The 14,368-nt window shown below is 53.0% G+C and overlaps 2 protein-coding genes across 8 annotated transcripts in view; one reads left to right on the top strand and one right to left on the bottom strand.

Annotated features, from left to right (window-relative positions):
* Positions 1-707: 707 nt before the first annotated feature.
* Positions 708-10,392, bottom strand: Ncdn (neurochondrin). 2 transcript variants are annotated; one of them, XM_048434397.3, is made up of 8 exons: positions 10,238-10,350; positions 9,890-9,959; positions 8,836-8,976; positions 6,794-7,762; positions 5,174-5,415; positions 4,010-4,234; positions 3,478-3,620; positions 708-2,224 (listed from the first exon to the last, which is right to left on the bottom strand). In XM_048434397.3, the coding sequence occupies exons 2-8, from the start codon at positions 9,920-9,922 to the stop codon at positions 1,788-1,790; spliced, it is 2,190 nt and encodes a 729-aa protein (XP_048290354.1). In that variant the 5' UTR covers positions 9,923-9,959; positions 10,238-10,350; the 3' UTR covers positions 708-1,787. The 2 variants fall into 2 exon arrangements, with proteins under 2 accessions (XP_048290354.1, XP_048290356.1); XM_048434399.3 differs by lacking the exon at positions 9,890-9,959 and having other exon boundaries at positions 10,238-10,392.
* A 66-nt stretch (positions 10,393-10,458) lies between these two features.
* The window catches only part of Kiaa0319l (KIAA0319 like), a 114,127-nt gene continuing 110,217 nt past the window's right edge, over positions 10,459-14,368 (top strand). The window contains exons 1-2 of one of the 6 annotated variants that reach the window (XM_048434392.3): positions 10,459-10,556; positions 13,646-13,815. In XM_048434392.3, coding sequence (XP_048290349.2) covers positions 13,674-13,815 — 142 coding nt within the window. In that variant the 5' untranslated portion in view covers positions 10,459-10,556; positions 13,646-13,673. Of the gene's footprint in view, positions 10,557-10,643; positions 10,897-11,008; positions 11,027-13,321; positions 13,352-13,645; positions 13,816-14,368 lie in introns of those variants that run through there. The other 5 variants (XM_048434393.3, XM_048434394.3, XM_048434391.3 and 2 more) reach the window with 5 other exon arrangements.

Genomic DNA, 14,368 nt, shown 5'->3' with positions numbered 1-14,368 from the left:
TCTCCGGGCTGGGCTCCAACCTGACAGTTCTGGCTCCAGGTGGAACCGGCAAAGGGTACCCGGCTTCCCCGCTGCCCTTTCAGGCCCTTCTTGACTTGGCATGGAACACAGGTCAACAGCTGACAGCCCGGAAGTCACATGTGGCTTCTGTGTTTTGTTGGGCCAGTAGTGACTTAATTGAAAAGTTTTTCATGTTTGAGTTGGACTCCAAATAAAAATTAGGATTTCTGATTTCTTTAGAAGTTGGAACACAGCCTGTGAGATGGTTCTGTGAATAAAGGTACTTGCCACAGAAGCTTGGCAACTCAACGTCTGTCCCCAGAACCCACACAAAGGTGGAAAGAACGAACTTCAAGGTCCTTTGACCTCCATGGGTGCTATGGGACAGGCACCCCACCCCAAACACATACCCTAATAACACTTTTTTCTTTTAATTGGGGGAATATGGCAATGACCCTGGAACTAAGTTGCTGCAAAGAGACGGGGCTTCTGGGCCCAGCCACATCAACATCTGGGTCTATGAACCTGTTGGACGAGGGCAGAGTGTGTCTAAGATTTCCTTGCATGTAAAACCAGAGCTATGGTGCTTTCTGGGGAGATAAATGAGAACATCTACTAAGTATTCAAGACACACCCTCAGCAGGTGGCGGTGAGCATGTTAAGTCTGAAGGGCACAGAGTAGGTGCAGGGCAGACCAGAAAGGCGGCTTCTCATCACCAATGAACATTTATTGAGTGTCCACATGTGCACAGCTTTGAACTTGGCGATCACAGAACGCACTGGGGGGAGGGGGGAAGCAAGGGGTTGGGTGTGTGCGGGTCTCCAAGGGTTCAGAAAGGTAGTTCCTGCTGGAGCCGCCAGTCGCGTCTCCCTGCAGAGAGGAGTCTAAGCAGGGATTAGGGTAGAGGAGCTGAAGCCAGGCACCACGGTGGCAGTGGAGTGCAATCACTGGGAAAACATGCGGATTCTAGGGTGGTGTAACCTCCTGTTCCCGGCTCCAGCCAGGCCAGATGGCACCAGGGGCACAGGGATCTGATGCTCAGGTGTCCAAGCAGGGATAAGGACAAGCAAAATAAATAACCCCCAACCCCCATCTTCACCCTGCTGCCACATGACACAAAAGCTCAAGAGACCCGGGACCAAGGGCTCTTGGGTCCCCTCGAGGAAGCACAGGTGGAAGGAAGATCCCCCCCACCCCCCCACTGGTCTGCCTGCTCCAAACTGCCCTGGAAGGGCAGGGGCAACTCGGACCCTGGGTCACTGAAGTTGAAGGAAGAACTGTGATGTTAATGGCCTGAGCCTGCTCTCTGTCCAAGAGGACCAAAGGCAAGAACCAAATGGCCACTTTAAAGGGCGCGGACCTTGGGGAGCCAGAAGGGGCACCATAGCCTTGGGGAGACCACGCCCTGGCCGGCAGGGCACACAGGCTGAGGCAGTCAGCGCCTGCCAGCCCGCTCCTACCCTGGAACCTCCCTCCTGTCAGGGAGCCAGACATTGGGTATAATGACACTTAGTTGCCCTCTTTCTGGGGGCTGCTCCAACCTTCCCCGGCCTGGCGGGGCAACCTCTGTTCCAAGCCAATCCCTGCCCCAAGGGGACTGGGGGCAGGATGCAGTTCCTTATACTTGAGAGGTGGGCATCGTGCCCTAGCCCTCAGAAAAGCCAGAAAGCTGGGGTGTTGGTAGGGGAAGTCTGAAGAAGGGGTCCAGTTTGGGGGCTTCAGGGAAGATGCCTCCTCCCTCCTTCCCTCGCTGCCCGCCCCTGGGTCTATCCCTACTGGATGCCCCTCAGGGCTCTGACAGGCACTGCTCCAAGGCAGCCATGCGGTAATGGCTGGCTGTTTCTTCACCTGCTTGCAGCCTCATGGCCTCCCGGCACAGCCGGTTAGCCCGCGCCAATTCTACCAGCACACCCTGGTAGGCAGCCACCATCTCGGGCTTGACGGAGTTGGGGCTGACACTACCTAGCAGTTGTAGCAATTCCTGCGGCCAGCGGGAGCGCAGGGCGGCAGGGGCCAGCCAGGGCAGCAGTGGCACGCAACCCGTGAACGCCTGCATGCCCAGGAACCAGAGCTCTTGCAAGTCAGCCCAGATGCCCTCATAGTCAGGGGACAGGGTCAGCACCGCCTGGTCAGAGCCAGGGGTGGCCCGTGCCACATGGGACTGTGACAGAAAGAGGATGGCAGCTGCGAAGAAACCTCGGGATGCTGGGGTTCCCTGGAGAGCTGAAAGAACGGAAAGAGCAGTGGCGTGACCCAGACAGGCACGGGACCAGTGCCTCCCACTCCTGCCCATGTGGACATGCTCAGAGAACAGAAGCATCACCTGGAGTCACACTGCCCAGGTTCAAAGCCTACCTCTGACACTTACAGTGAGTGTGACACTGGGTGTTTAAATTTTTCTAGGCCTCAGTCTCTTCATTTTAAGGTGGGGCCAGTAGCACGCTAATCTTGGCAATTTGTTGTGAGAACTAAATAATCTAGGTACACTCATCATCAAGACTTCTAAAAGCACAAGAGGGAGGAGTAAGCCTGATGTCAGATGTGAAAAAGAATCTTCCTTGAGGTTTCCACAGCAGGGACCCAAGCAGCTGGTGGCCCATAGCCCTTCACCAGGCTGAGAATGAACTAATTTGATATCTGGCCAGAAGAGGGCGCCAAAGGGGATGGTGCGCAGTGACCCAGCTCTGGCCCACCTGCCACTCAGGGGTTCAGGAGACCCTCAACTAATGTAGTAGCATTTGTGGGTGAGCCAGCATTGGATCCATAGTATGGTGACTCTCCTTAGGGACTAAATACAAGGGGTTCCTAGTTCAGAGATATGTTTCCCCTTCCACGGCAGGGTACCCTGCTGGGATCCCCACACAGAAAACAGGCAGCTGAGGGTATGGGCACATTACACCCTGTTCCCAGGCATCTGCTCTGTTCCTCCAACCTGACAGATGGGGCACAGAGAACAGGCGGGGACAGAGGGACCCAAGCAGACACCCACGGTCAAAGTGGGAGACACTGAGGGCTGTCAGGGGCTGGAGGGGACGCCCTTCCCCCTGCACACAGCCAGGGGTAGGTAGGGTTGGGAGAAGTTGTGCAGAGGGTAGTGGCGATGCGTATCACTGAGTGGGGTGGGGTGCTAAGTGGTAAAAATCTCAATGCAGCAAACCGGGTCTGTGACTCAGGGCCTAGGTGGGGGCAGCTCCACCTTGAAGACACGGGATTCAGCGTTCCCAGGCTGCCAGGGATTCCAGGTGCCTATGCGTGTGCCTCTGAACAGGTTTGTACCAAACACCCACCAGGCCTTGCCTTAAAAGTCTTTAAAAGGAAGAGACTATTATCATTTTGGGAAGGGTGGGGTGGAGGATGGGGAGCTACTGTAGAAACTGCCTCTCAATGGGAAAATTCTGCTAAACCATGTTCTGAAAGTGAGGGCTTAGGTTCTGAACACAGTGAATCCACTCACATGTTCTGTCCCCAAGGCTTACCTGGAGAGGTGCTAAGAAGCCGGGCCATCAGGAGGCCCAAGGTGGCCACATTGGCAGCTAGAAGCAGTCTCCCTTGTTGCTGCACTAGCGAGGGCAGCGACGTCATGAGGGTGTTCATAAGAGATGTGAAGCAGGCATCACGCCTGGGGAGAAAAGGAGAGGAGAGAGGGGCAGGCGGAGGGTTAGGCGGCCCTGTCCAGCCCTTCGGAAAACCTGACATCTGAGGTCTCTAGCTTCACTGGGCCAGAGCTTGCCAGGCCTTCATGCGGCAGAGAGAAGTGTTAACTTTTCGACTTGCAATCCTGCCATCTGGGTTGGTCAGATGCCACCTAGCTGCGCTGAGCAATGGCTGGAGCCGACAGGCATGCCCTGAGAGCTCTGGGGTACTGGCTCGGTCTATTCTGAAACGCACTTATACTAACGAAGAGAAACCTACAGCTACAGGGAAACTAAGCAGACAGTTGAGAAGGGGTGGCTGGGCAGTCCCCCTGGCTTCCTTGGCTCTCCTCCCAGCCTCTCCTGAGCCCCTCACTTGATCAGGCCTGGCGCGGTGACCACCAGGTTGAGGAAGATGTGACAACAGGTCTGCAGGCCGATCTCCACACTGTCCGGTAGCACCGAGGTGTCGTGGCCAGGGGACGTGAGCTCCCACTGCTGCAGGAAATACTTGCACAGAAGCGAGGGGGCCCCTTCCTTGATCAGGATCTCCCGGGGCCCGTCTTCAACTGTCAGGTGGCACCAGCCGGGCAGGAGGAGCCTGGGCACGTGGAGACAAACGAAGGTGAGATTGGGAGAGATAAGGAACGTCGAAGCTAGGGGAAGAAGACATGCTTTCATACGCTTCAGAGAAAGCTCAAATGGCAGTCCCGCAGGCCGGAGCTCAAGGGTAGGGGGGGGACGACTCTGCCACGGGGCACGATTATGGCCTATGTGCTTCTCAACCTCTGAAGCGCATTTCCTTCCATCATCCTCCCAAGTGCTGACACTAAAGGTGAGAGCCACCAACCGTGGTCATTTTTATTTTAAAAAGGTGGCAAAGATTTCTGTCAGATTTGCTATGTGGACCAAATGAAATTGTTCTTGAGAAGTATACAGCAGAACACCTGGCTTTGTATTAGGTGCTCAGAAAACCTAAACTCTGTTTCTAACAAAAATATGGAGATCAGCTGGGTGGGTAGTGGTGGGGCACGCCTTTAATCCCAGCACTTGGGAAGCAGAGGCAGGTAGATTTCTGAGTTCCAGGACAGCCAGGGCTACATGATGAGACCCTGGTTTTGTTGTTTGTTTTGTTTTTATTATTTAAAAACACAAATCTGGGAATGGCAAGTGGCACATTATACTTCAGTAGTTCTGTGAGAAAAAGTCCAGAAATGGAAGAGGCAGAACTAAGAAATAATCCTAAGGGAATGCTCAAGACCTGTCAGGGAGCCCAGTTTAGGGGAAATAGGGTGTTCCTATGTGATCCTTGCCTCTTTCTTTGCTTTCATTTATTTATCTACCTATTTATTTTTTCCTCTTTTTTGGAACTGGGTTTTGCTCAGGGACTAGCACTTTCTATGTAGCCTAACTAGGCCTTGAAATCTCAGATATTCCTGCCTCAGCCTCCTAAGTGCTGGGATTACAGGCATGTGTCACCACGCCTGAAATTCTTTTCTTTGGAATGGTCTGACTGGACAAGCCACAACTACAAACTCACCGGAGAGCATCCCCTGGCCAGGAAGGCCCTGGGGTAGTGGGGGAGATGGCCAAGTTAGCCACCTGCTGCGAAATGTCATTGGCCTCCTCAGCCTCCTCGTAGAGGGTCTTGGCATAGCGGACAAGGAAGGGCAGCAGCTGGCACACCTCCTTCCGCAGGGATGAGGTCTCCTCAGCCAGCCAGGCACCCAGGATCCGCACAGAGGCAAACACGAAGGGCTCTTTCTGTTTCTCTGGCCCCACCTGTTGTCACACGACCCGAGTGAAATGAAGTGGAAGTAGAAATTCCCCTCTGCCTCCCCAGCCTGCCAAGGACACTAGAGGGGAATCCTGGCCTGCACGACCATCATAGATGGGCACCGAGATGGCTCAGTGGGTAAAGGTACTTTACAACCTCAGTGTGAGTTCCAGGAATCACACGGTAAAAGGAGAGAACTGACTTGTCTTCCAGCCTCCACATGTGTGCTGTGGCATGCACGCACTGCCCCTTCACCCCATCTAAGAAACAGATAAATAAATGTAACTTTAAAAAAAAAAAAAGCTGGGTGGTGGCGATGTACACTTTTAATCCCTGCACTTGGAAAACAGAGGCAAGTGGATTTCTATGAGTACAAGGTCAGCCTGTTCTACAGGATGAGTTCCAGAACGGCCAGGGCTATACAGAAAAACCAAAAACCAAAATCAAACCAACGAACAAAAAATTCTGAACAAAACAAACCTCCCTGTCCACTCCCAAGAAGGGCACCAAGCCTACTTCTACCTGAAACCTAGCACACAGAAGGGCTTACCCTACAGGGGCTAGTCACCTAGCAGGACCCCAGTGTAGACAACTGAGTCAAGTTGGTCTCAGACAACATGCCTGATGCTGAGGCCCAGGTCACACACCCCTAATGCTCTACCTTTAAGGTAACAAGGGGACCAGGGGAAACTCGGGGGTCCACAGCTAAATGGTAGTCTTTTAGAGAGGCTTTGAATTGAGGCGTTGGGGGAGAGACTTGCATTAGGTAGTGAGGAGTCACTCCTATTTGGGTTAAATCAGAAAAAGAGACCAACCAGAGCGTAGCATAAGTTACTATGTAGAAGGCTGGTGAGTCCAGAGGCTGAAGCAGGCCACTGAAGAGACTAGTCACGTCTCAATCCTAACGGAGCAGAAGAGGCGGCGGCCTCTCAAATACACAGAGTGGACAGGATGGTGGGGGAAAGAGATTTAGCCGAAACTCTACAGAGGCAGGAACCATGTCATTCCCTGCCCCCCACCTTTCTCCTGCATTCTACAAGTTTACATGTAAGACACATAAATATGTAGGCACGATGATATGTAAAACAATGGTGTAGCGTGAGCAGCAGAGACTGCTTCGATTTTGATGTGTAGAGTGTGTGAACTGGGAGTATATGTGAGTGGGAGGTTACTGTGTTGTGTGTGTGTGTGCTGTGATCAGAGCGCACATATGGTGTGTGGTATGGTGCTTGTGTGGAGGCCCACGGCAGGGAGGGAGAGGGAAGGAGGCTCGGCCACACACTACTCCTAGAGTGCCGGCTATAGAATCAGCCAGCGTGTACATGAAGGCATGCCATCTCCCCATTACACTCCTACCTCCTCTGTAGGCCCGTGGCCCCTTACCTGCAACAGGTAGTGAATGACAGCTCCAATGGCCTCCTTCATAATGCTCACAAGCTGCACTTTCTGCGGCTCCTTCAGCAGGGACTGCTCACAGCGGGTACACTCCTGAATGCCCAACTCCATGAGGGCATAGCAGGCGGTCACCACATCTTCCTTCACCTCTGTGCCCGTCTCCTCCAGAGCCAGCCTCACCTCCACGCACGCCAGATTAACCAGGAGGGCCAGAAACTTGCTCCCAGAGCTGCCCACTGGGATCCAGTCGGAGCCGCAGGCATGAGCCAGGCGGGCTGCCAGCTTCAGTGCAGGGTTGCGCTGCCAGGAGCTCAACTTGCTTCCTAGGATGCGTGCCAGCCCGGCCTGCAGATCCCGGTGGCATTCAGGGGGCACAGTTGTTGGGGGCAGAAAAAGGGGCAGCAGCTGGCAGAGCTCAAACTTGCTGGCATCCTCAGCTCTTTGGAAATCCTCACTGAGGCCTCGCAACACAGCCAGCAGGTCGGGCTCCGCCTCCTTCCAGCACTGTGTCTCTGCAGCAGCCAGCAGCCCCACCAGGAGTGCCAGGGCCTGGTCAAAGCCATAGCCATGCCCCAGGTATGCCTGGCACAGGGCAGATACTGTGCCACCAGCAATGAGGTGCCGGGGCCCTCGGGGTGTGCCTGCAACAGCTGTCAGGCACTGGTAGGTGTCATCAATCATGGAACGGCGGGCAGCATCATCAGGGTCCCCCCGGGCTGTAAGGAATGTGCTAAGGATGGGGATCTTGTTTAGGACTTGGGGATGGCTGGCTAGCTCAGGGTCGCTGCAGAAACAAGCCAGCAGGGCCACACCCAAGGCCCGGAGAACGTGGTCAGGGCAGCCATCAGGTGCCTCCTTAGTAGTCAGGAGCCGATTGGGAAAGGTGAAGCCAACGGCATCAAAGATCCGCCGTCGAGTTTTGGCATCAATGTCACCTGCTTTGACTGCCTTGGTCACCTATGGTGGGTGGGAGGTAATGCGCCATCAGCAGGATGAAAGACACATAGCACAGACTGTCCTCTCCCTGTTCCCTGGGCACTGAGGGCTAGCAGGAATGGGTTATGCAATGGGATCCATCCTGGGGTCATTTCATCCAGCTCCTCCTTTCTCCTTGGAGCCAGACAGGTGTGACCACTGGGATCCCTGTCATCTATGATTATCTTATGGAAGGGAGGTCCAGTGCCCCTTAACCAGTCATTTGGGCAAATGGTCACCAGGTGTCAAGTCCATTAATCTATATGCCCACAACCTGGGATGCAAGGGGCTTCAGGACCCATGTTTAAAATCCTCGAGGGATGCAGGGTCCTTCCCTAACTACTTGTCTCCAGAGAAGTCTCTGATCAATTTCCGCCACCTTCTCACGGGAAATGGCTCCTGTGTCTCGCTGCTCCGCATGTCAAAACATTTCCCCTTACATTTCACCTAAACACCTCCTCTGCTGCAGTGTGAGCCCTTGACTCCAGAGCCTTCTCCCTGTTGCCATGGCAAACAAGCAACTGCTGCACTCCCTCCTCCCTTCACCCCCCACACACCAACTCACCCCCCCCCCCAGCACTGCAGCTCCTGCTCCGCTGTCCCCAGCTTGGGTTCCTTTAACAGGCTAAGAGCCACACCACTGCTTTACTTTTAACACACCTATGGCCACTCTGGCTGTCTTCTAGAACCTGTCACTAGTTACTTCTAATCCTGCTACTCTTTCAGGTCCAAGAAAAGCCACCCCAGCCCTCAAGTACTCTGCACTAGTTACAACCTGCTGCTGTTACCCTATGAGTCAGCTCCCATCTGCTCTGGGACGCCCCAGAAAGCAAATCCAGGCAGCCTCCTCCATGGTCCCAGTGCCGCAGCCTTATTCACCTCCACACACCCCCTCCCCCAAGGGAGAAGAGTACAAAGGTAGAGAGCTCTTGGGCCTTTTTGGTGCCTCCAGGTTGCTAACACCACTTAGATATCCCTGGGGACTTGCTGACCCCATTCTTTGGGTGCCCTCCTGTCCAGCCCTCCCACCTTCCAATTATCAGTCAGGTCCTTACTAGCAGCAGGGCTGCAAACTGCTCGCTGTCATTCTTGGCCTCACGGAGGGCTCCCAGGTAGCGCTCCAGGGTGGGGTTTCGGCTCTCTGCCTGGTTCAGAGCTGGCTCACAATCCGAGGCCATGATGCCCGCCTTGCCCAACTGTGAACACAAGAGGGACTGAGCATCCCTCTGCAGAGGAGGGGCGGGGGCGGGGGTGGAAGTGGAGGATGTAGGGAGGGATTAGCACAGAGGGAGGGGAGGGTGGATTTGAAGGGGTGGCTTCCTCATGACTGACCTCCAATGGGGGGGAGCCCCTTTAAGAGGTTGGACCTGCAAATTCTTTAGGATGAAGGGACCCTGGTCCAAGGTCACCTCCAGAAAAGTGGGAAAAGAGTACCATGCACGCTGCTGCTCAGCTGGACAGCTCTCCCCACCAGTCTAGAAGTGGGATGGAGCTGGCCCCACTGTTCAGCAGCCCCTGGCTCTGGACACCGGGTTTTATCTCTCTCCAGGAGGCACATGGGGAGTGAGTGGTGAGGACAGACAGGGAGGGATGAAGACACACATTGGGTGAAGTTCGATTATCCGGACTCACACTGACAAGGAAGAAAAGGACATTCTAGGGTTCCTTTCCCCTCCCTTCTTCAGACAAAGTAGATTGGCTTCAACAGAAGTGAGAAGGCAAGCTCTCCAGAAAGGGCTTTGAAGACTTCCCTGAGGACCCACCCCTCCAGCCAGGACTCATAATCGCCCCCGCAACCTCCCTGCCTTCTCTCTTCCCTCCCTCGGGCAGAGGCTGCAGAAGCAGGAGCTGGAGCTGGAGCTGAAGCTGCAGCAGCAGCAGCAGCAGCAGCAGCAGCAGCAGCAGCAGCAGCAGCAGCAGCAGCAGCAGCAGCATTAACCCTTTATGCTCCCTGTACTCTCCCTGCCCATCCCGCTACCGGCATTGGCTGGAGAAGGAAGAAGGGGTCAGGTAGCTCTCAGGATAACAGACTCCAAAAGCCGGATAATCGAAGCGGGGCTGCTGTGATGGAGAGATGAGAAGGGGAGAAGGGATCTTGGCGGTCACCACCTGTCCCGCCGCAGCCAGGTCACAACACGACATTGATGAAGTCGAACGACAGAGCAGCGATGAGATCACACTTCACGATGGCGCGGTGATGTCACGGAGAGATCACAGCGAAATCACGACATGAAGGGGGACAGCCCCCAAATATGATAGGGCAAATTTTTAAATTATAGATAGATAAATACTGAAAGGGGCTGTGACAAAATGGAGCCTCGACAGGGCACGAGGATGTCGCGATATGGCGCGATGGAGTCGCGATAGGGTCCCTGGGGAGCCTCGGCATCGATCAGCGCCGGCTCGGAGAGGCTCCGGCTGAGATACAGGGGAGGGCTTGAAAGGGGCTGAGCTCACCAGGCTGCGGCCCCGAGCGGCGAAGTCTTTCTCCGGGCGCGATGCTCTGGGAGCCTGGGGCCGCTGCTCACGCCGCGTTGCCCACTCTTGGCTCCAGACGGCTACAGCTCCACCCCCACCCCCGCATCGCTCTCGACCAATCAGCGCTGTCCTCACTCCTCCCCCTGGCCAATGGCGCGGCAGGGCGCTAAGCAGTAGGGGGGCGCCTCCGGTGCGGCCATCTTGCTTGTGGGCACTGCCCGAGACTGGGGCCTCGGTGCTCGTGCAAAGGAGCAGCCCGTCTCGAGGCGAAAGGCTGAGGGCCCGGACGTCCTCGCTTGTGCGTAGTCCTTTCCTCAGCACTGCCCCTCCTCCCACCCCGGGCTCGCGGCTGGAATTGCGCTTCCGGAGGGTGGGGGCGGGAGGGCTGGCTCAACATGAGGAGTGTGTTTCCGGGTCGAGCCCTGGGAGGTGGGAGGAGGCGGCGTTTCCGGCTGCGGTCGCTGTCCAGGGAGGCTGAGGCAAGAGGGAGCTGTCCGGGTGGGGAGCCAGCACTTTCTTCTTTCTCTTTCTCCTCCTCTGAGTGAGGGGAGAGAAGGTTTGGGGCCCCCGAGCCCATGGACCGGGAGGAGGCGGAGGCCGCCGAGAGCCGGCACCCCTCTATGTGGTCCTGAGCCCCGGTAGGTGGCCCGGGCGACTGGCTGCCAGGCCGAGGACCATGAGCTCAGGGGAGGGGCAGAGGCGGGACGGGCGATGCCTAGGGGTACGCTGGCCCGGCGTTGGTACCCGGAGCTGCTTCTGGCATTGCAGGTACCAGAGTCTCAAGCTGAACCCCCGCTTTGGGGCTCAGGCCTGGTCAGGCAGCTCCCTCCATTCCCTGACAGAGTGGCAGACCAGGCGCTGCGGGCTTGACACCCTCGACCTCTGTAGCCTCGCCTCAGTTGCTGTCTCTGGTGTTTGACTATCTCCCCATTGAGATTTAAAGAAAAAAAAAAGTTGATACAGGATAAAGGGGGCGGGGTTGGGCACATTGGCGAAACCTGCCTCCGTGAGAATTTTGACAATTATGCCACACAGAGGGTCCTGCGGTGGCCGCAGTGAGCACAAAAGCGAAGTGAAGGGAATCAAAATGGAAAGTCTCAGACCGGGGTTCAGGAGTGCTTTGCCTGCTCTCACCTCCTGGTGGTTGTGGCCAACCGACAATAGATGCTGTTGAAGCACAGCCGACTCTCCTTGTGCTTTCTTGTGATTAACAGACTGGAAACCAGGAACAAATTGGAAAGACGACCTCCTGGAACAATCTGTTCATTTTTTCAGCTATTTGGAAAACAGTGTCTGCAAATATAAGCAAAGCTATTCATGGCAGTCTGTTCTGTAACTTTCTCAAATATGTAAGACCTTTTTTTTCCCCCTTAAAGCTTTATTCTTGATTACTCACACCCGCTGAATAGACGTGCTCTGTCGTTATTCAAACATATCTTATCGCTGTGTACATAAAAGGAGTTCCACGTATGTAGCTGACAGACTGAACTATGATACATTCCCCATCAACCTGAAGTATTAAGTAAACATTGCCCCCTGCTCTGTCAGAACAGCTGCTGCAACAGAGTGCTTTTATTTCGGGTGTGCTTGTAACGCCCTAAATGCCAGAACTACTGGGAGCTTTTCATTTGTCAAGTATTGTGGGGGTGTGTGTTCTCGCTCTGGGTTGTCACGCTTTGATTTGATAACAAACACTTTGGATCTTAGTGGTGTTTTGTTGTTCCTGCCTCTGGTCAGCAAGTCTTTAACTGGACCCTAGCAGCGATCTGTGCCCATACGCAATTGTAGGTTTCAGCCAAGTCAATGGCAGGGAGTGCAGATGAAATTAGCTCTGCCTTTCTCATGCACTTCTAACCAGTTTGCTAGTCCAACAGTGTTTATTACTCCTGTTTTCAAAACCTATTCATTTCTTTCTTGCTTTTCCCACCCACCTGCCAGGATATTGATGACAGGTGTTGAGTCACCTTTAGTTTCCAATCTTTTTGTGGGAGGCAGAAATGTGTTGGGTAAGAGCCACACACGCACACGAACACACACATACTCACACTCCATCCTGGGAGGCTAGAGAAGTTCCTGGGTGTACTTTCTTAGGCTACATTTCATGAACTTCTGAATGTGTTTGTGGCCACATACCTCTCTTCCGAAAAATTAGAAAATTAGAAAAATTAGAAATAGGAATGGGTGGGAGAGAATGAGAAAGAAAGTCCTTCAGGTGCCTATGGCGCAGCCAAAGACATTGTCTCAATTTGAAGTGGTATGTTTGTGGTCTCTTCATTTCCTGGCATTGAAATCCATTCCAGGCAATTCTGGTGTTCCTGTATGCTGGCTGGAGGTGAGGGCTAGGGTCATTAACTTGGGTCATTTGCCAGGTGTGGATAATATTTAGAAAGATTTTTATTTTATTTTTTTCGAGACAGATGTAGCTTTGCTGTCTTAGAACTCATTCTGTAGACCAGGCTGGCCTTGAATTTACAAAGATCCACCTGCCTCTGCCTTCCAAGCCCTGGGATTACAAGCATGCACCACTACTACCAGCACAAGATTTTTAATTTTTTTTTTTTTGAGACAGTGTCTAGGCTGACCTTGAAGTTCTGGATTTAAGCAATTCTTCCTTAGTCTTCTAAGCAGCTAGGACTTTGGTATGAGATACCATGCTTAGCCAACTGATTTTTAATTGCTTTTTAAAAACCCTATCAACTCATATGTTGTCAAGATTTATCCAAGAGGGAAGAAACTTCTGGAAAAATCGGTGTCATTCTCCTCTCCCCTACCCTGTATGTCCTAGAGCCACTAGATTACAGAGTAGCCAGCACAGTGCGAAATTTAATATGTGGGGAGCAGTGTGCACGGTTTGAAGACAGGAATTGCAAATGATCTGGAGCCAGCAGATGATGTAAAAGCATAAGTCGGGTAGGTTTGTAAGATAATGATGGTGGGGATGGAAGCGAGCTGGATGGTAATTGCTGTGCCTGAAGAGACTCATCTTGAAAATCAGTTAGAGGAAGTCCAACCTCTTTGTAGATAGCAGAGTACTTTGGTCAGAGTCACAGAGCAGTTAGGAGTAGAAGTGGAAAATCAAAGCCGCTTCCTCAGGTTGGTGTTCTCACCCGTTCTGTCACAGATTTGCTGTTAGGTTAGACAATAGTGGAATGTAGGTTCTCCTCTCTAACAGCAGATTCATTTTATATCTCTTGCTCTGTTGTCACACTGATAATTACAGGCTCTGCCAAAGCTCGGGCTGAAAACTTACTGGCAGGGATGAACAATTGAAAGACACACTTGAAATTTCTCTTTCTCCTGATCTGTCACATTTTCTAGCATTCCACATTTCCAGGAATCAATTATTAATTACTTGGCATATAATTTTATCTACTTCTGTCTTTCTAGTGTATTGGTTCTGCCTCTCTGGAAGGCCATGGAGAAGAGGCTGGGAGTCAAGCCAAGTTCTGCTTCCTGGATTTTGCCAGGATATTGTTGGCAGACATCAGTGAAGCCGCTGAGAAGCCTGTACCTGCTCTACACTTTCTTCTGCTTCGGCGCTCTGTGGTTGTCAACAGGTATAATTTTTGAGCTTTAAGATTTAATCCCTTCTGCCCTGCCCCCTCTCAAACAATCAGCATCCTGAATTCCTGGGTTCGGTTTAAAGACCTACCAGAAAGCAGGAAAGCGACCTGCTGACAGAAATGGTCATCGTTTTGGTGGGTGTTTGCTTGTTGGGTTTGTTTTGTTTTGGAATCATGATATGAATTGGATTTTTTTTCTCATAAGGGAGAATTGGTATTAATTTTGTCATTTTAAATTTTTTATTTTTATCTGCACTGGTGTTTGACTTGCATGTCTTTGTGAGGGAGTCAGATTCACTGGAACTTGAGTTACAGACAGTTGTGAGCTGCCATGTGGGTGCTGGGAACTGAACTCTGGTCTGGAAGAGCAGCCAGTGTTCCTAAGTGCTGAACCGTCTCTTCAGCCCTCATTTGTAGTAAGGAGCTGTGGGCAGGCCTGCTTTTCATCCTGTCCGGCTCCCGCACGGCTAGCTTAGTCCCAGAAATAACAACACACAAATTGTATTTATTTAAGCACTGCCTGGCCCATTATCTCTTAGAGAGTTAG

This window comes from Myodes glareolus, chromosome 3 (assembly GCF_982192425.1).
Source record: "Myodes glareolus chromosome 3, mMyoGla1.1, whole genome shotgun sequence".
Classification (NCBI taxonomy): Eukaryota; Metazoa; Chordata; class Mammalia; order Rodentia; family Cricetidae; genus Myodes; species Myodes glareolus.
Note: the sequence above shows the minus strand (reverse complement) of the source record. Positions and strands in the feature narration are given on the sequence as shown.

What these genes read in the sequence shown, in the direction of transcription:
- Ncdn (XM_048434397.3), bottom strand. Translation starts at nt 9,922, where the DNA reads ATGTCGTGTTGTGACCTGGCTGCGGCGGGACAG. An exon ending in ACCTGGCTGCGGCGGGACAG is followed by an intron (nt 8,977 to 9,889) that starts GTGGTGACCGCC and finishes TTGTGTTCACAG; the next exon opens with TTGGGCAAGGCGGGCATCAT. An exon ending in AGTTTGCAGCCCTGCTGCTA is followed by an intron (nt 7,763 to 8,835) that starts GTAAGGACCTGA and finishes CACCCACCATAG; the next exon opens with GTGACCAAGGCAGTCAAAGC.